The 21,577-nt window shown below is 45.7% G+C and overlaps 1 protein-coding gene across 3 annotated transcripts in view; it reads left to right on the forward strand.

Moving 5' to 3' along the window:
• Window positions 1-21,577, forward strand: part of PDPK1 (3-phosphoinositide dependent protein kinase 1) — a 90,105-nt gene that overhangs the window by 18,265 nt on the left and 50,263 nt on the right. The window contains exon 2 of one of the 3 annotated variants that reach the window (XM_081089259.1): window positions 19,023-19,289. The exons of 1 other annotated variant lie outside the window; for it this stretch is intronic. In XM_081089259.1, the coding sequence (XP_080945385.1) occupies window positions 19,023-19,289 (267 nt within the window). The remainder of the gene's footprint in view (window positions 1-19,022; window positions 19,290-21,577) is intronic. One more of the 3 variants, XM_081089260.1, reaches the window with a different exon arrangement.

Here is a 21,577-nt window from a genome sequence, read left to right on the forward strand (position 1 = left end):
AAGGCCAGTGATCATAACTCTCATGGTAACTCGGTGCCTGCAGGACCAGGCAGAGGGACGTGTAGTTGAGAATGTCTCTGTGACCAGCTCCATTTTATTAGGGAGGACAGGGATAAATGAATGGCACACTTAGGGTTTTGTTGCTTTAAGTTTTTCCAGAGAGCTCTGGCCAGGTGGTTCAGTTGGTGAAGCGTCGTTTTGTACACCAAAAGGTTGCAGGTTCGATCCCCCTTTGGCGTGCATATGGGAAGGCACCTATCCAAGTGTGTATATGTCTGTCTGTCTGTCTGTCTGTCTGTCTCTCTCTCTCTCTCTCCCTCCCTCCCTCTCCATCTCACTCTCCCTCTCCCTCTCCCTCCCTCTCTCTCCCTCTCTCTCCATCTCTCTCCCTCTCTCTCCCTCTCTCTCCCTCTCTCCCTCTGAACATATCCCTGGATGAGGGTTACATTTTTTTTTTCTCTCCCGAGATTGAAATTTCAGAAGCTATTGAGGAACCAGAAGTACAATAGAGGTGTGCTGGGAGGGAATGACTCACCCACAGGACCTGTGGGCTGGCAGGCTGGATGGGGATGCCTCAAGGAGCCCTCACTGCCACCCATGACCACTGGTCAGCAAGTGTATTCCAGATCCTGGAGGTGTCAGATGCTGTTTGTGCAGCTCAATTCCTTCTCAAGATGCTTTTTAAAACTAGCCTTTTAGAATAACACCTATAGTATAAATAAACATTTGGAGTTTTCATACTGGAAGAGGGCTTTTTTCTTTTTCTTTTCATTTCACAATTGATGCTTACATGCTTTACAAGGTAATATTGCAACCACCCGTTTCTTTAATTGCAGAAGTAAAACTATTTATTAAACATACCCATGCTAGTGAGTTATGCCTGTGGGAAGAGATAGCACGAAGCACTGAGTCTACCCTGTAAACATCTCCATCTGGGAGAGTCCCTGAGACTGGTCTTGCGCTGAGGTGCTTGGCTGGCTCATGTGGCCGAGGCAGGAAGGAATCCCACGAAGGAGGAAGGCTGCTCGTGACTTGTTCCTGTGTCATCGTGCCCATAGTGTGGAGTGCAGGGGATACTGCTGCGTGCTTTGGCAACGGTGGTTGTCTGGTGACTAGCATCTCAGCCTTGGACTGATGCTGGACAGTACAGCCTTGGTTAGGCTGTCATCAGACAGGAGGTGCCTGGGTCTTCACGGGCAGCCCTGTTTCTCAGGCTCCCACTCCTGTGGGTAGAGGTGCCCAGAAGGGGTGTTTCAGGGGTGCGAGGTCCCTGCCTGGCTCCCAGGGGTTTGTCTGGAGGTATAGGCCTGCTGTGAGTCTAGAGCTGCTCCAGCCTTGGGACCTTGGCACTGGCTAGTCCTCTGTGGAGGAAGCTCTCCCCAGGTGTCCTTAGGGCTTTCCCCACATCCTCAGATGTCACCTTCCCAGTGAGTGCTTCTCTGTTTACGAACATTTACACCAACCCCATCCAAATTCTCCCCCCTCCCTTTCCTGCTGTATTTTTCTCACAGTGATTATCACCATATGACACACTGTAACTTTTATCTGGTTTCTATTTTTGGGGGAGTCTTTCTACTCCACTGAAATGTGGGCTTCTTGAGGGCATGGGCTCAGTTTTGCTCTTTGTTGTTTCTCCAGTGCCCAGGAGAAATGTGCGGCACACAGTAGGTGTTCGGTTAACCTTTGTTGATGAAGCGGATAAGCAGTGTGATCTCCAGAGCACTGCATTTCCTTAAATCATCAAAGCTGCCGTGAGGTGCTGGCGGAGGCTGCCATTTCACATAAAGCATGTGACGGAGAAGCAGTGGTGTGTGTGTGTGTGTGTGTGTGTGTGTGTATGTGTATGTGTGTGTGTGTGATCATCTGTTGTTGCCATTTCCAAACTCCAAAGTTCTTTCTTTCCTCCCTTGGATGTTGATTTCAAAATGACTGGTTTTTCCTTCTGGCTCATGAAGGCTGCTGTGTTGAATCTGAAACATAGAGGAAAGCAAAACTTCAAAAAATGCTTTAAAGTTTTGCGTGATTAGCTCTTACTACATTTCACTTTTTGAACTTTAGTATCCCTTTCCTGGCCACTGCAGCACCATCTGAGCCCCCGTCACCCTCCTCTGAACAGTACTACAGCCCTTCATCGCTCCCTCCAAGCCCCTCACCAACCCATGCTGTGGACCACAGCAGCCAGGGAGCTGCTCTGTTCCCCCAGCACTTGTCCAGCTCTGCCATAGCCACCCTCACAACTTTACCCAGCTAGTTCTGTAAATGACGTTGGGCTTGTCACCCCATTAAGATGTAGCTCATAGGGGCAGGGACCATGTTTGCCTAAGGCTGTGTTGTGGGACCATGGCTGGCACAGTGGCCATGTTTGTTGAATATTTGGGTTAATAGCATAGTTGATTTACCTCTTCTAAGGAACTCTGATGAATAAAATGAGTGCATGTATTGTTTTAATGAAATACCCGGAAAACCGTGGCTTTGAAGGGTCAGGTGTTCTTAGAGAAGTCACTCCACAGCCTGAGTTGTCTGCACTGGGCAAGTTAATGTCTCAGAGCTCCCGCTGAACTCCCCAGGGCTGAGGATATGGAATTGTGGGACATGTTGTAACTGTGGCAAAAACAAGATATGCCTGATGAGCTGGGTGGAGCAGGCGGGGTGGCTAGAGGGGTTCCTGGGGTGACTCTTGGAGTCCTGGGAATTCGAGGTGGAGAGGAATGGTGCTTGTGGACCATGGGTGCTGCCAGCATCCTCTCCTTGCCTCTTCTCCTGGCCAGAGGGCCACCTTCCTCATCTTCCTGCATCTCTGCACGCTCCCTGTTCTCTCCTCGCACTGCGGTCCCCCCAACCAATGCAGGCACGACTCCACTCAGGCCCCAGAGCATTCTGCACTCGCAGAGCATGCTGATGGTGTCAGCCAGCTGCCAACAACAAAGGTGAGGTGACTGACTAGTGTATGTTAACGTGTAGTAAGGTGGCATGTGTCCCTAAAAGGAGAGGCTTAGGAACACCTTTCAACCTCATCGGAATTGTGCTTTGGGCTGAGTGAACTTGCCAGGCATCTTGTAAAGGTAAACTTAGCATCAAGTGCATTTGTGTTTACAGGTGGGAAAAACCTTGGCTCATACCTTTATCTTGTGACAGACTCTGTAAAGTATGAAGAACACACAAGATCTCGATCCTAGAACCACCCACAGGGTACAATGCTAAGAATATAGACACAGGTTTATATCTTTTTTTTTTTTTTTTAACAATGATTCATTTGCATTTTATTATTTCACCAAGAGAAGAAACAGAACTTGTCTAGCTTTCTTCACACCAACCAAAAATTTTGGATTTGAAGTTTGGGATGTTTTCCATGATGAGCTGAATCAAAAGTCTATTTGAAAAATATATCTACACTAGGGAGAAACCAAGATGGCGGCATATGTAAACACCGGAGAATGCTGCCTCGCACAACCACTTCAAAAATACAACTAAAAGACGGAACGGACATTACCCAGAACCACAGGAAAGCTGGCTGAGGGGAAATTCTACAACTAGAAGGAAAGAGAAAAGCATACCGACACTCAGAGGAGGCGCAGTACGGAAGTAAAATACTAAGGTGCGAAGGTGCGTGCGGAGCCGACTGGCAGCTGAGGGCGCGGTTGTCGTTTTCAATCGGGAGGGAGTCTCAGGCTCTGGGCTCCAGTTCCAGGCGAGTCTCTGGGGACCCAGACTCAAATGGGAGAAGCAGGACTGTCTGGCATCGGTCGGAACTCGAGGGCAGCTTTCTCTCCGAGGTACTTGCAGTGGTCGCTGGGACACTGAGAGGCAGAGCCTCTGGGGACGGGACTGAGAGCAGCCATAACTGCTCGCTCAGCCTGCCCTGTTGATCCCCTGGGACCCGCCCTGCCCAATCCCTGCACAGAGGCATTTGCTGGTTAGCCTCAGGCAAAGGCTAGATTAGCACCTCCCTAGAAGACAGTAGTTCTCCCACTGCAGACACAGCTGATTCTCACAGCCAGTTGGCCTGGAGGTCAAATACCCCCCAGTGTTACCTACAACAATCAAGGCTTAACTACAACAAGACGGCACACAAAGACCACTAGGAGGTGCACCAAGAAAGCATAAAAAATGCGGAGACAAAGACACAGGACAGAAATGGAGGAAGGCAAAATGCTGGATATAGAGCTCAAAACCACACTTTTAAGGTCTCTCAAGAACTGTCTAGAAGCCGCCGATAAATTTAGTAAGGCCCTCGAAAAGACTGGTGAGACCGCCGATAAATATAGTGAGATCCTCAAGAAATCTAATGAGATCCTCGATGTTGTGACAAAGGACCAACTAGAAATGAAGCATACACTGACTGAAATAAAGAATATTATACAGACTCCCAACAGCAGATCAGAGGAGCGCAAAGATCAAGTTAAAGATTTGAAATGCGAAGAAGCAAAAAACACCCAACCGGAAAAGCAAAATGAAAAAATCCGAAAATACAAAGATAGTGTAAGGAGCCGCTGGGATAGCTTCAAGCGTACCAACATCCGAATTATAGGGGTGCCAGAAGAAGAGAGAGAGCAAGATATTGAAAACCTATTTGAAGAAATAATGACAGAAAACTTCCCCTACCTGCTGAAAGAAATAGACTTACAAGTCCAGGAAGCACAGAGAACCCCAAACAAAAGGAATCCAAAGAGGACCACACCAAGACACATCATAATTAAAATGCCAAGAGCAAAAGACAAAGAGAGAATCTTAAAAGCAGCAAGAGAAAGAAACTCAGTTACCTACAAGGGAATACCCATACGACTGTCAGCTGATTTCTCAACAGAAACTTTGCAGGCCAGAAGGGAGTGGCAAGAAATATTGAAAGTGATGAATGCCAAGAACCTACAACCAAGATTACTTTATCCAGCAAAGCTATCATTCAGAATTGAAGGTCAGATAAAGAGCTTCACAGACAAGAAAAAGCTAAAGGAGTTCATCACCACCAAACCAGTATTATATGAAATGCCCGAAGGTATCCTTTAAGAAGAGGAAGAAGAAGAAAAAGGTAAAGATACAAATTATGAACAACAAATATGCATCTATCAACAAGTGAATCTAAGAATCAAGTGAATAAATAATCTGATGAACAGAATGAACTGGTGATTATAATAGAATCAGGGACATAGAAAGGGAATGGACTGCCTATTCTTAGGGGTGGGGGAAAGGGGTGTGGGGGATGCGGGAAGAGACTGGACAAAAATCGTGCACCTATGGATGAGGACAGTGGGTGGGGAGTGAGGGCGGAGGGTGGGGTGGGAACTGGGAGGAGGGGAGTTATGGGAGGGAAAAAAGAGGAACAAATGTAATAATCTGAACAATAAAGATTTTTTTTTAAAAGAAAAGAAAAATATATCTACACTAATAAAAGACAAACATGCAAATTGACTGTACCTTTGCTATGCCTTAAGCCATGCCCACCAGCCAGTCAGAGTGACTATATGCAAATTAACCCAGCCAAGATGGCAGCCGGCAGCCACGGAGCTGGAGCAAGTAGGAGGCTTGGTTGCCCCAATGATGGAGGAAGCCAAGCTTCCCTCCATGGGCGGCTCTGAGCTCCACTCAAAGCAACGAAGTTTCAATTATAGAAGGTAAATAAACCGCAGATACCTGCTTTCAGCCGGCTGTGGCCATGGAGCTGGAGTGAGCAGGAAGCTTCCCTCCCGCCTGCCCTGGCTGGCTCTGAGCTCCTCTCAAGGCTACAAAGTTTCAATTATAGAAGGTAAATAAATCCCAGAATAAAAAAGAAAAAAGAGAGGCTGGGAGCTTCCGTCACTGGGGGGCTTGGCCAGCCTGAATACGGCCCTCAGCCCCTCATCCAGACTGGCCAGGCACCCCAGTGGGGCCCCCCCATCCTAAAGGGGGTGTGGCCAGGCTGCAAACAGCCATCAGCCCCTTACCCAGGCAGGCCAAACCTCCATGGAGGATGGGTCCCCACTGCGGCGGGGCTTGACCAGCCTGCAAACAGCCATCAGCCCCTCACCCAGGCTAGCCAGGCACCCCAGTGGGGACCCCCACCCTGAAGGGGGTGTGAGCAGCTGCAAACAGCCATCATCCCCTCACCTAGGCTGGCCAGGCACCCCAGTGGGGACCCCCACCCTGATCTAGGACACCCTTCAGGGCAAACCAGCCGGCACCCACCCGTGCACCAGGCCTCTACCCTATATAGTAAAAGGGTAATATGCCTCCCAGCACCGGGATCAGCGGAGCCGTGAGGCCTCCCGGCACCGGGATCAGTGTGACAGGTGGCAGCGCCCAAACCCCCTGATCGCCCTGCGGCTCTGTGTGTGACAGGATGCGGCGCCCCAACCCCCTGATCGGCCCTGCTCTGTGTGTGACAGGGTGCGGCGCCCCAACCTCCCCCCACCCCCTCCACGGGCCCTGCTCTGTGTGTGACGGGGTAGAGCCATAACCTCCCCATCGGCCCTGCCCTGAGTGTGAGAGTGGCGGCGCCCCAATCCCCTGATCGGCCCTGCTCTGTGCGTGACAGGATACAGAGCCCCAACCCCCCTGATGGGCCCTGCTCTGTGAGTGACAGGGGGCAGTGCCCCAACCCCCTGATCAGCCCTGCTCTGTGCGTGACAGCATACAGAGCCCCAACCCCCCTGATGGGCCCTGCTCTGTGAGTGACAGTGGGCGGTGCCCCAACTCCCCTATCGGCCCTACTTTGTGAGTGACGGGGGAGCTCCCCAACCCCCTGATCGGCCCTGCTCTGTGCGTGACAGGGGGTGCTCCCCAACCCCCTGATGGGCCCTGCTCTGTGCGTGACAGGGGATGGCGCCGCAACCTCCCCATCGACCCTGCCTTGAGTATGACAGGGGTCGGTGCCCCAATCCCCAAATCAGCCCTACCCTGAGCGTGACTGAGGGTGGCATCAGAACCTCCCGATCCGCCCTGCTCTGTGCATGACAGGGGCGGCGCCCCAACTTCCCAATCAGCCCTGCTCTGAGCCCGACCAGGGGCTGCACCTAGGGATTGGGCCTGCCCTCTGCCACCCGGGAGCAGGCCTCAGCCAGCAGGTTGTTATCTCCCGAGGGTTCCCAGACTGCGAGAGGGCACAGGCCAGGCTGAGGGAACACCCTTCCCCCCGAGTGCACACATTTTTGTGCACCGAGCCTCTAGTATTTATATAAAAAAAGATTCGGGTTGTTTGCACGTAAAATATCGATTGATAAATTTGTTTTTGATTCCATGTTGCTGCACAGGTTTAAATCTTAATACCTTTTACCTGCTGTCGGGGGACGGGGAGGGCGGTTCTTCCAAGAGAGGTGAGTCCCCATGGGAGCAGCTGTTCCAGGCCAGGCTGTATGTGTCCAGATGCTTTTCCTCACGTCCAGTTTCCTGGCTGGATACATTCTCATTCTGCAGTGGCTTGTTTTATTGTGGGATAATCAGGGCATTCTTCGTGGCAAACAAAAAGCTCCTAGCTGTGCTTTTCAAATCCCTGCTCTGCGTTGAATTTGCTTCGTTAGTTTAAAAAAAAAAAATCCATAGGAATGTAAATCAGAAATTATTGGGTGTAATCTTATGGGAAATGAAATGTCATAGGCTGGCGTTTGGAAACAGCAATGTCGAGCAGAGTTGCAGCCCCGACTTGCATGTGTTGAGCCAGGAGTCCAGGCAGAACTGAAAAAGAAATCAAGTGCTTGCGCCTGGCAATGTGTCCTTGGGCTTCAACTCTGTGGCTGCTGGAGTGACGGAGTCACTTTCCCAGGGGCAAGGGGTTGTGCTGAGACATTGAGATGAGTGCATCTTTGCCAGGTTGGTGTTTTACCCTCTTGGGAGTGGAATGTGCATGTGGCTGCTGAGGGAGTTGAGTCCTCTCACCCTCATTAGAGGTGTGCCCACTCCCACCTCAGCTTCCTCCAGCTCTCTTGGCCTCTTGCTTGCACCTCTCTTGAGCTTCCTGAATGCCCATTTGGCTCTGGAGAGCCGTGAGTGCCTTCTTCTGCTCAGTACGGTATTTCTCAATGTAAAGTTGCAGCTCTGGTTGGCAGTCTTACTGCAAAGCCTCATTAATACTGCCATTAGGTCATGGGTATAAGTTTCTTATTGTTTCCCATTCACAGCCTTAGGATATTTAAACATGCCTTTTTCAACCTGCCACAGCTACCTCTGGATCTCAGCTTCCTGTGCTTAGGTTTCTTTCTCTCTACTGCTCTGAGGGGTGGTTCAGGTTCTCACTGCACAAAGGACCTGGCCGACTGTTGAGTGCTTTGATGGTCGTCACTGAACACTTGGTGGGGTTCTTCCTGTGGGAGGGAGGGTACAGTCTACAGACTAGATCAGGATCTCTCAAGTGGGAACTGCCCTGTTTATTGTTGTATACTATAGTATCCTTTCCTCTATGTACTAAATGCCAGTAACACTTTCTCCCTTCTCCAGTTATGGCAATCAAAATGTCACCAGACATTGCCAAAGTTTGGGGAGCGTGGAGGCACAATTGTCCCAGTTGAGAACCACTGGGATAAAATTCGCATCAGGGGCTCCAGACTTTCTGAGGCTCCCTCCTAATGGATTGTATTGAGGTATAGCCTCGGCAGTTCCCAGGATGAACCCTAGGTTGGGAGTAGCCACAGGACATAGCCTATTGCCTGTTCTAAGGCTCACACTCATGTACTGGAATGCAGGCTCACTCAATAAGCAGCTTTGGTAGCACATTTGGTCTGACCAGTTTTGGGGGCTGGGCTACTGCAGCATCAAGCTTGCAGTCCTCTACATCCACACATGTGGACACGAAGCAGCACTTCTGACACTTAAATTCTGCAGAGAGAAGGGCAGCTCTGCAATGCCATCTCTTTTGCTCTTTCTGCCTGAATCATGTCTCACTGTCTGCCACCCCAGCACCATTAGTAACAATAAAACACTTTTTGCTTTTCAAATCTCAGTGTTTGTCTCACCACCTGTCTCCTCTCTCACCTGCTCCAGTGTCCATGACACTTGCCATCCTCATGTGTGGAGAGGTGTCAGAAAGGAAGTGAGCACAATGTTCTACTTCGTCCCTCCTTAGTGGGTGGCCAGTTGCTGCTGCAAGTCACTGAGTCTGTTGGGTCAGGTCCAGCCATGGAACCTGGGAATGGGCAGAGGTGAGTACCAAGGGCCACCCACCTGGTTGGCACCTGCATTCAAGGTTGGCCTACCCCAGATTGGGTGCAAACCTTCATTTTCTGAGGCAGTGCTCTCTTTTGAAGATCTGTTCTGGAGACCTTTTTTTTTTTTAAATCAAAGATACCACTTTGATAAAAAGAAAAGAAAGCTCTCAGAAACACATGTTTATAAACAAGTCTCATTAAACTTAACCTTCTCATTGTCTTTGGGGAACTTCTCTCCATGGCCTGAGCACTTGTTCAGTTAGCAGTGAGGAAGCTTGAGCTGAAGATAACTTGTCTTGGCAAGTGCTCCTGAGGCCATCGTCATTGTGTTAAGGCCCTCCAAGAGTGAGAACAGAGTTGTCTGTTTGATGGTGGTCACACCCAGGTCTTCAGGGCCCCCTTTTCCTATGGACTCGCAGACACCTCCTGCCTGCTGTGCCCAGTCCCCTCAGCCATTGAAGCTGACCCTTTGGGAAACTCCTCACTGCTCTTGGATGTCACTTATGATACCTCCCAGAATTGAGGTTCTGCCTACTGAAAAGAAGCAATGGACTGTGCCAAAGACCTTTATGTGACAGATATGTCGGTGCCTTTGCTGGATCGTCTTTCATCCAGAAACGTGATGTATAATAACATTTTTCCAGGTCCATGAATCAATCCATCACATTTTGTTATTTAAAAACTTCATGTTTGACATTTTATTCAGTAGTTCATTTGTCAGTTATGAATTAAAAACATCTGTCACTGTCCTGTGTGCCTCTTTCATTGTTTCCTTGAGCCTTGCTTGACATACGGCTGGGCACACAGGTTTAGATGAGGCCTGTAAACAGGCCCATGTTAATCTGATTTACACACTGTTGGGGGAAGAGGGGGAACAGGTGTTGTGGGGCGTGGCATAGGTAGTGTTCTCCCTTCATCCTGTGGGGGCAGTGATGGCCACCTAGCAGGCATATGGCCAGGTAGATTGCAACAGTGCTATAGTGCTCAGGACTCTGTGTGAAGCGCTGACTCCTTCTGCTTCCCTACTCTTGCGTGTGTGCCTTCAGGTCACACAGTCCTGCTTCTCTTCAGTCCTGGGCCTGAGGCTTTGCACTCAAGGATGACCCTGGAAGCCCAAGGAGCATTTCCCCCTTGAGTGTGTAATGAGAACCCAGTGAGGTGCTCAGTGCTCTGTGTGTACAGCTCTCACGCATAGTGTAACTGGCCTAGCTGGTGAGGACAGTCCAGGCCTATCATGGATCGTGATGGGCCTCAGCCTGGTGACTGACCTCTTTCCCATTTACCACTGCCTCTGAGGACAAAAAGTTTCTGCTCTAGAGGAATCCACAGGCAGAAAAATCTCAGACATATGCTGAAGCAATATCTTCACCGATACAGCTCCTAGGGCAATGGAAACTAAAGAGAAAATAAACAAATGGGACTACATCAAAATAAAAAGCTTCTGTACAGCAAAAGAAACCATCAACAAAACAAGAAAGCCCACTGCCTGGGAGAACATATTTGCCAATGATATCACTGATAAGGGTTTAATCTCCAACATTTACAGGGAACTCATAGAACTTAACAAAAGGAAGATAAACAACCCAATCAAAAAATGGGCAACGGACCTAAATAGATACTTTTTGAATGTGGTACCATCTCACACCTGTCAGAATGGCTATCATCAACAAATGACAAGTGCTGGCGAGGATGCAGAGAAAAAGGAACCCTAGTGCACTGCTGGTGGGAATGCAGACTGGTGCAGCCACTGTAGAGAACAGTATGGAGTTTCCTCAAAAAACTAAAAATGGAATTCCCATTTGACCCAGTGATCCCACTTCTAGGAATATATCCCAAAAAACTAAAACACCAATCAGAAAGGACATATGCACCCCTATGTTCATAGCAGCACAATTTACCAAGCTAAGATTTGGAAACAGCCTAAGTGCCCATCAGCAGATGAGTGTCTTAAAAAACGGTGGTACATCTACACAATGGAACAGCACGCTGCTGTAAAAAAGAAGGAATTCTTACCATTTGCAACAGCATGGATGGAACTGGAGAACATTATGCTAAACCAGGGGTGGGCAAACTTTTTGACTCGAGGGCCACAATGGGTTCTTAAACTGGACCGGAGGGCCGGAACAAAAGCATGGATGGAGTGTTTGTGTGAACTAATATAAATTCAAAGTAAACATCATTACATAAAAGGGTACAGTCTTTTTTTCAATAGTTTTATTCATTTCAAACGGGCCGGATCCAGCCCGTGGGCCGTAGTTTGCCCATGGCTGTGCTAAACCGTATAAGCCAGTCAGAGAAAGATAAATATCACATGATCTTACTCATTTGTGGAATATAATGAGCAACATAAACTGATGAACAAAAACAGATCCAGAGACAGAGAAGCATCGATCAGACCGTCGAACCTCAGAGGGAAGGTAGGGGAAGGTGGAGGTAAGGGTGGGAGATCAACCACAGGACTTGCATGCATGCATAGACTAGGTGTACTGGTTAATAATGCAGATTTTTTTCAAAAGATGGAGTTACACATATGTTGATATATATGCGATTTGATATGTAAGCTATTTTGTTGTATTGACAACAAGCTTCAAAACTTCATATGTCAAATTTTCTGAAGGTGTTAACACCATAGATATTTTTACGCTTAAAAATGTTGAATTTCGTGCCCCAAAAAAGAGCATTTGCGGGAAGTTTTAATTCATTTATTTTGAAGAAAAGTGCTGCTGAAAGCTATCGTATACTTCGGGAAGCTTATGGTGAACATGCTCCACCTCAAGATACTTGTGAACGCTGGTTTAAACACTTTAAAAGTGATGATTTCGATGTGATAGACAAAGAACGTCCAGGTCAACCGAAAAAGTTTGAAGACCAACAATTACAAGCATTATTAGATGAAGATGTGTGTCAAACTCAAAAACAACTTGCAGAAAGATTAACCGTTGCTCAGCAAACAATTTCCGATCGTTTAGAAGCAGTGGGAAAGATTTTAAAGGAAGGAAAATGGGTGCCACATCAACTGAACAAAAAACAAATGGAAAACCGAAAAGTCATCAGTAAAATGTTGCTTCAATGGGACGAAAGAAAGTCTTTTTGCATCGAATTGTGGCTGGCGATGAAAAGTGGACTTATTTTGAGAATCCCAAATGCACAAAATCATGGGTTGATCCAGGTCAACCATCAACATCAACTGCAAGGCCAAATCGCTTCGGAAAGAAGACAATGCTCTGCGTTTGGTGGGATCAGGAAGGTGTGGTGTATTGTGAGCTTCTAAAACCAGGTGAAACCGTTAATACTGATGGCTACCGACAACAAATGATCAGTTCGAACCACGCTTTGATTCGTGACATGACCAGAATGTGCCAGAAGACACGGCAAAGCAATTTTGCTTCATGATAATGCACCATCACACACTTCAAAACCAGTTAAAGACATGTTAAAAGATACTGCCTGGGAAATATTAACCCACCCACTGTATTCACCAGGTCTTGCTCCTTCAGATTACCACTTGTTCCGAGAGATGGCACACACACACTTTCTGAGCAGCACTTCAAAACGTACAAAGAAGTGGAAAATTTGGTCTCTGAATGGTTTGCTTCAAAACAAAAGTTCTATTGGGACGGTATCCACAAATTACCTGAAAGATGGGGGAAATGTGTAGCTAGCGATGGACATTACTTTGAATAAAACACTTGATGTTTCTCTTGAAATTACCGTGTTTTCTTTGATTACAAAAATCCACATTATTAACCGGTACACCTAATAAGCCTAACCAATGGACACAGACACCAGGGAGGTGAGGGCATGAGTGGGGATGGGGGTGGAGGGGCAATGGGGGATAAGGACACATATGTAATACCTTAGTCAATAAAAAATTTTAAATAGTTTCTGCTGATCTCCAGGTAAGTAATTGACTTTAAATGTACTTCTGTTGTGATTATATACTTTGCTTATAGGGACAAATTATTAACCCTTTGCGGTCGTATTAAATTTGGACATGGGTGTCGTACTGGTCGGAATTAATTTCCATTGAAAGAGCAGTGATACATAACATGCAAGATTATGAAGGATAAACAAGATTTATTAATTCTTTTTTGGAACTACGTCACTACTGGTAGAATCACTACAAACATTATCACTTTCTACGTCAGTGTCAGTATTCAAGGTGCCAAAATAAAACTCTTCATCGTTACTTTCAGATTCGCAGTACACTTCTTTCGGTAACTTTCTTTTTGCCATTTTGGAGTATTATTTTGAAATATCTTAACAAGCAAGAATGCCTAATTACAGTTAAACGTCATTTGTAAAGCTTTATTTGAAATTCTGCGAAGTATCTCTGAAGCTTGTTGATTTCTTCGCTCTCAAAAGGCGACGGACTCGCCACGGTGTTTTGCATGGCGAGTGTGGGACGACTGCGTTTGTTTATGTTGAGTTTCGATATCTCCGATTTGTCGGGGCAGTGTTTTGGTTCGTGACAGGGTCGCTTAGACACTTAAGAGCTTTCAGAGAAATTATGAACTGATACATGAATGAATAGAGTTAAGATTCGTACGGTTCCTTGCTGTGGTGGCTGAGAGCAGACATATGACCGGAAAGGTAAAAAAGCTTTGGTGGCTGAGAATAGACAAACGACCGCAAAGGGTTAAAGTACTGACTGAACCTCAGAGCGTGGTCCAACCTTTGGTACCTCCTGTGAGATGGAGTATTTATAAAATGTATAAGGCACACTTGACTTACTGCAGAGCCATAGGGTGTTGGAGCAAACAGTTTTCTATAAGTAAATGTGGCACTTTGGGCTCCCATTCCAGCTAGAGGATATGTACGGCTGGCTGCCTCATTTAATATCAGATTCTCTTAAATCCGTGGTAGGCAAACTGCAGCTCGTGAGCCACATGCGGCTTTTTGGCCCCTTGAGTGTGGCTCTTCCTAAGCCTTAGGAGCACCCTAATTAAGTTAATAACAGTGTACCTACCTATATAGTTTAAGTTTAAAAAATTAGGCTCTCAAAAGAAATTTCAATTGTTGTACTGTTGATATTTGGCTCTGTTTACTAATGAGTTTGCCGACCACTGTCTTAGATGTTTTTTACAAAGTCAATTAGTTATATTCTCCTAATAGTTCATTGATACTGTGTTTGGTTGATTCATTCATAATTTCATACTTTGCCTGGAGTTACAATGATCTTAGCAGACCTTTAAGTAAAAGAAACCTGACTCCTCTTGGCTGTGGTGCAGCTCCAAAGTTCTTGATGATGGCTTCTTGGTTGGGAAGAGGAATGTGATGTGTATTCTGTGGTGACTCTGCTTGAGCTTGCGGGCCACGTGGAGCTGAGGTTTATATGGCACTGCGGGACTGCCCAGGTTCCTGCCTGTTCTTGCCATCTGCTTCCTCCGCTCTCCACTTTCATGCTCATCGTGTTTGGGTTACAGGATGTACTGTTTAGCTTTGGTTTGACTTTGTTATGTGTTTTACACATCTCAAGATGAACATCATCTCTTGTGGTGGCTGAGCTGTCACCCGCTGCACACTGTTGATTACTTTGTGCCTACCTGTCTTTCCTGTTCTTGGTGCAGTTTCTATAGGACTCTGACTTTTTCATAGTTTTCTGTTTTTCCCTTCCCTATTTAAGTGGAAAGAGGAATATTTTTGTCTGTCCTTTATGAACAAATATATACACTATACAAGGAACAGCTTTGTATGGCTCCACTCTCTTAGCTATTCAGATTTATAAAATTAAGCATTCAGTTGTTTTGATGTACCTGTGTGTATTGTTACAGAGTCGTGATTTTATCCTGTTTCATCTTATTCTAATTATCTGTACTTAACTGATCTCTTTTTAGTGTTTACAGCACAACTTGGCCAGTAGTGGCCTCTACAGGCCAGCTTCCCTGCTTCCACAGTTTGTGACAGCACCTTGTTTTCAGTCCCAGCAAGGGATTCTTGGATCATATTGATTATCTTTCTTCTGTTCCAAGATGTAGAGTCAAATGCTCTCCTGGTTCTTTTAATGGGAAGTACTATTAGAAACAGATCTGGATGCTCTGAGTTCACTTCATATTGTTCTATAACAATCTGATGATGAGTAGGCTAATGATGTCACTGCTGAAACACTTCAGGGTCAGAGCTAGAAAATATTTTTTATGGTTGTGGGTACAACTTCTATGTATTTCTGATTTGATGCTATCTCATCCTTTCTTAATTCCAACCTAAATTTTTAACTGTATTTATAGCCACTTTTGTTCAGCATTTCTATAACTCATTGACAACTGTTCTGTTATCACGTTATGGACAAATTATCAAATTGCTTTCCAGAAACATTTTAACAGCAACACAGGTTTATGGTGCCAGCTGTACTTGTAGGAATATACTTGCTTTATTCTAGTCTTGCCAGCATTGGGTGTTTCTGTGTATTGAAAACATTTAATCATTCTTATCTATTTATTTATTCTCCCTAGTTGAAAATTTACCATGCTGCCTCTTTGCTTTAATGTGTGGTTTTTTTGGTAATTTTTATTTATTGATTTTTAGAGAAGGAGGAAGGAAGAGAGAGAAAGAGAGAGAAACATTGATTTGTTGTTCCACTTATTTACACATTTATTGGTTGCTTCTTGCATACATGTGCCCTAACCAGAGATTGAACTCACAACCTTGGCATATCAGGATGACGCTTTAACCAACTGAATATCTGGCCAGGGCTCTGGTTGCTTTAAATTATCTTTGAGCCGTAACCGGTTTGGCTTAGTGGATAGAACATCGGCCTGCGGACTGAAAGGTTCCAGGTTCAATTCCAGTCAAGGGCATGTACCTTAGTTGCGGGCACATCCCCAGTGGGAGGTGTGCAGGAGGTGGCTGATCGATGTTTCTCTCTCATCAGTGTTTCTAACTCTCTATCTCTCTCCCTTCCTCTCTGTAAAAAATCAATAAAATATATATTTAAAAAAATTATTTTTGACTACTGTGTATGTTTTCATCTCTTGGTTACTTGAAGTATTTTGGTGCCTGTTCCTTGCCTATTTCTTCTTTAAAAGTCTTGGTGATTTAGAGATTTGAATGAGTTCTTATTATAATTTAATGCAGTCATACGTGATACAGTTATCCTATATAATAAAACCCTAATATGCAAATGGACCGAATTGCGGAACAACCGGTCACTATGACGCGCACTCACCACCAGAGATAAATGTACTCCCACAGGGGGAGCGCTGCTCAGCCAGAAGCTGGGCTCGTGACTGGCAAGTGCAGTGGGAGTGGCAGGATCCTCTCCCGCTTCTGTGGCAGAGCTAAGGATCCCTTGGGGGACATCCCTGGAAGGGTCTCAGACTGAAAGAGGGCACAGGCTGGGCTGAGGGGACTCTCCCTCCCCCACCCCCCAGTGCTGCACGAATGTCGTGCACCAGGCCTCTAGTTTTTTATAATAGCTCATAGAGATATAATTTATATACCATACAGTTCACTCATTTAAAGTATACAATTTAGTAGGGGTTTGTGTGTGTGTGTGTGTGTTTATTCAGAGAGGAAGGGAGAGGAAGAGAGAGAGAGAAACATCAATGATGAGAGGGAATCATTGATTGGCTGTCTTCTGCACGTTGGACCAAGCCCGCAACCCAGGCATGTGCCCTTGACCGAAATCAAACCTGGGACCCTTTGGTCCATAGGCTGATGCTCTATCCACTGAGCCAAACCAGCTAATGCTAATTTAGTAGTTTTTAGTATATTCACCGAAAACATCACCACCATCCAATTCCAAAACATCTTCATCATTCCAGAAGGAAACCCCAGAACCATTAGCAGTCACTCCCCATTCTCCCCTTCCCCCAGCCCCTGACAACCACTTATCTACTTCCTGTCTCTATAGGTTTGCCTGTTCTGGACATTTTGTGTCACTTGAATCATACAATAGGTAGCCTTTTATGCCTGGTCTCTTTCACTTAGCATCATGCTTTCCATTTTCAACTATGTTGTAGCATAGGTCCATATTTCCTACCTTTTTATGTCTGTGTAATATTTGATTTTATGCCTACACTATGTTTTGTTTACCCATTTATCTGTTGATGGACATTTGGGTTGTGTCCATCTTTTGGCCTGCTATGAGTAAGGTTGCTATGAACAAATGCGTTTTCATTTCTCTTGGGTATATACCAAGTAGTGGAATTGCTGGGTTATATGGTACCTGTTTCTTTTTGAGGAACTGTCATACTATTTGCCAGAGTGCCTGCACCATTTTATATTCCCAGCTGCAATGTATGAGGGATCCAAGTTTTCTACGTTCTCATTAACTTATCATCTGTCTTTTTTGTTCTAACCATCCTAGTGGGTTCAAGTGGAATCTCCTTGTGGCTTTGATTTGCATTTCCATAATGTCTGGTGATATTGAGCATCTTCATGTGCTTATTGGCCATTTATATTTCTTTTTTGGAAAAATGTTTATTTGAATCCACTGCCTATTTTTAAATTGAATGTGTGGTTTTTTTTAATTGAGTTGTAAGAGTTCCTTATATAGTCTGGCTACAAGTCTTTTATCAGATATATGACTTACAAATATTTCCTCCCATTCTATGGGTTGTCTTTTCACTTTCTTAATGGTGCCTTTGAAGCATAGAAGTTTTTAATTTTGATGAAGTCCCTTTGACCTGTTTTTTTTTTTTTCTTCTTTTTCTTGTGCTTTTGGTTTCATATCTTAGACACCAAGGTTCATGCCAAGGTTATGAAAATTTTTTCATATTTTTCTCTAAGAGTTTTATAGTTTTAGTTCTTATAGGTAGATCTTTGATCTACTTAAATTAAATTTGGTGTATAATGTGGGAAAGGCATCCAGTTTCATTCTTTTGCATGTAGATATCCAGTTGTCCCAGCACCATTTGTTGAAAAGACTGTTTTTTCCCCATTGAAGGGTTTTGGCATCCATGTCAAAAATCAGTTGGTGGTAGTAGATGTAAGGGTTCATTTCTAGATTCTGTTGTATTCATCTGTGTGCCTATACTTTTGCCAGTAACATCTTGTCTTGATTACTATAGGTTTTTTGTAAGTTTTGAAATCTGGACATGTGAGTCCTCCAACTTCAGATTTTTTGTTTGTTTTGTTTTTTTGAGATTGTTTTGGCTATTTTGACTCCCTTGAATTTCTGTATGAATTTTAGATTCAGCTTGTCAATTCCTACAAAGAAGCCAGTTGGAATTTTAATAGGGATCATATTGAATAATTTTTAAAATTAAGTTTTTAAATTTGTTTGGTGTGTAGAGGGCAGTTTGGCTCTAAATCAGTTACTGTTAACCGATTACGCCACTACTGTTTTGCTTTGTTAAGCTTATTTTTTATCAACTATAACTTTTACGTGTGGTTGGCAATTCTTGGACTCTTCTTTCCATTAAGTTATACTTCTGTGTTCCAGGACTGCGTGGTTACCATTCTATTTGGCTGTGGGATGCAATCTCAAGCCAGTCTGTTTGTTTAAGCCCTAATTGAGTGCCTTTGCGTGTATCCAGTCTTATATCAGCTGTGGGTGGGTGAATAGGGCCAGGGGTTCTGAAACAGTATATACTGTGGTTACAGGGTTCAGACTGACTTCCTTTTTGGACAAGGGTTGGCTGTAGATGGCATTTAAGTTGGGTAGTGATGGGCAGGCTAACTGGCCATTGAGTGGGGTCTGGGGTGTGTGTTGGAGACTCATACAGTGCTAAGGGAGTAGGATGAGGGCAGATTGATACTGAGTGGTGGGGTTCTTGGGAAAGCAAGACAGGAGGACTGGGATTTGAGCAGGGAAGGGACTTGGGAGAGGACGGCAGCATGAACCATGTGGCAGAATGTCAGATAGCCTGTCTGTACTTTGTGTTTGTGTTTCAACAATGTCAACACTTGAGTTCATGCAGTTTAAGAAGAGCTCCTTTGAGTCTTATCTCTTTTTCCTGGGTCCACCAGTATGACACCATTCCTATTCAGTCCAGCGTGGTGTTATGTTCCTGCCCATCCCCATCAATGGTGAGGACCCAGACTGATTCCGGCACGGCCCCTGTTGTTCCAAGCGGTGGTAGCAGGCAGGGCCCCACCATGGACAGCACTGCGGCCGAGTCCCGACCAAGTGCCAACTCACTGCAACATGCCGCACAGCCACCACCACAGCCTCGGAAGAAACGGCCAGAAGACTTCAAATTCGGGAAAATTCTTGGTGAAGGATCTTTTTCAACAGTGAGTACATGCTGCTATTGTTGAATGAGTGTGTTTTCCTTGGATAGGCTGGCCTTCCAGGCTCAGAACTGGGAGACCTAGATAAGAGGGTGGTGGTCTTCCCTGGAGGAGGGCTGTAGGCCTCTAGGGGTTCTTCTCCTATTCTGAAGGTGACTTGGGGCCATCAAGTAGATCATGTGACTAAAATATCTAAGCTATGATTTTGTATTTGCAAGTTTTAAAAGGCATCATTTGATCTTATTTTTTATTAAATGGCAGTTCATTTTATTCAAACCAGGCATCAGCAGGTGACTAACATTCCATGTCCCTGTGTCACATTGGCAAGACACTGGGAAGCTTTTCTGTTCCTCAAATTAAAAGTTAGTATTGGTCCTGGCCAGTGTTGCTCAATGGTTGAATGTCAACTTATGAGTCAGGAGGTCATGGTTCGATTCCCGGTCAGGGCACATGCCCAGGTTTCAGGCTCAATCCCCAGTAGAGGGTGTCAGGAGGCCCTCTCTCATAGTTGAAGTTTCTCTCTTTCCCTTCCTCTCTGAAATCAATAAAAATATATTTTTTTTAAAAGTTAGTATTGGGCCCCAGCCAATTCAGCTCAGTGGATAGAGCATCGGCCTATGAACTGAAAGGTCCCAAGTTCCATTCCGATCAAGGGCACTTGCCCAGGTTGTGGGCTCGATCCCCAGTGGGGGACTTGCAGGAGGCAGCCAATCCATGATTCTCTCTCATCATGGATGTTTCTCTCTCTCTCTCCCTTTCCCTTCCTCTCTGAAAAACATAAAAATATATTTTTAAAAAGTTAGTATTGGTATTAGTATCTCCTCAGAGTTTCGGGGGAAACATTTAAAAACCTTTATTTTAAAATACACAAAACATTACATTCATGACGCTTGCTAGAGTTACAGACCAAGACCTGCTGGTCTCTAGATTCTGTGTTCTGTTTTATAAACTAGTGGCCAGGTGCACAAAATTTGTGCACGGGAGGGGGGTGTCCCTCAGCCCAGCCTGCACCCTCTCCAATCTGGGACCCCTTGGGGGACATCCCTCTTGCAATCCGGGACCGCTGGCTCCTAACCACTCACCTGCCTACCTGCTCGCCCCTAACCACTCTGCCTGTTGGCCTGCTCACCTGCTCACCCCCAACTGCCCCCCCCAGCCTTCTTGCCCCCAAATGCCCCCCCTGCTGGCCTGATCACCTCCAACTGCCCCCCCCACCTGCCTACTTACCCCCAACTGCCCCCCCCTTGCTGGCCTGATCACCCCCCCACTGCCAGCTTGCTCGCCCCCAACTGGCCCCCCTGCCGGCCTGCTCGCCCCCAGCTCCCCCCACTGTCGGCCTGATCATCCCCAATTGCCCTCCCCTCCTGGCCTGATTGCCCCTAACTGCCTCTGCCTCGGCTCTGCCACCATGGCTTTATCCAGAAGGTCTAATTAGCATATTACCCTTTTATTAGTATAGATGTTATCATGGCTCTGTCAAGTCACACTCAAGGTAACTCTTTTTTGCTACTTGAGTGAGTACCTGTTCCTCCAGCTGGGGTGCACAGTCTAAATCTGTGCATTCATCAAAAGGTAGCTCCCATGTGACCATGGTCTCCAAGCTCGGCTCAGCATGCATTGTGCTCACAGCAGGGTAGTGCTTGAGGCCCCTAATGCAGCAGGATTTCTGAACAGTGAGTCTTCCTTGCCTGGCTTTTGTGAACAAACCTTATGTGAAATTTGTTTTCCTTTTCTCTTTTTACATTTATGAAATATTTCAAAATGCAAAGAACATGAAATATTTTAGCTCACTTATGCTTTCAATGTTGTTTTAATTAATGTTAATTTTTGCTGCCTTACACTTTTTGTTTTAATCCTCACCTGAGGCTATTTTTTTCCATTGATTTCTAGATAGTGGAAAAAGAGAGAGCCCTGACTGTTTTGGCTCAGTGGATAGAGCGTTGGCCCGAGAACTGAAGGGTCCTGGGTTCGATTCCGCTCAAGGGCATGTACCTTGGTTGTGGGCTTGATCCCCAGTAGAGGGAGTGCAGGAGGCAGCTGATGTTTCTCATCATTAATGTTTCTAACTCTTTATTTCTTCCCCTTTCTCTCTGTAAAATCAAAAAATATATATTTAAAAGACAGAGAGGAAAACATCGATGTTAGAGACACACATCAATTGGTTGCCCCTACTGGGGCTGGGGTACCTGCAAACCGAGGTACATGTCCTTGATGGAGACGCGAACCTTTGGTCTGGGGGCCGACACTGTAACCATTGAGCAAAACCGGCCAAGACTCTCTTTATACTTTTA

Source organism: Myotis nattereri (genome assembly GCF_964212035.1).
Source record: "Myotis nattereri genome assembly, chromosome: 4".
Classification (NCBI taxonomy): domain Eukaryota; kingdom Metazoa; phylum Chordata; class Mammalia; order Chiroptera; family Vespertilionidae; genus Myotis; species Myotis nattereri.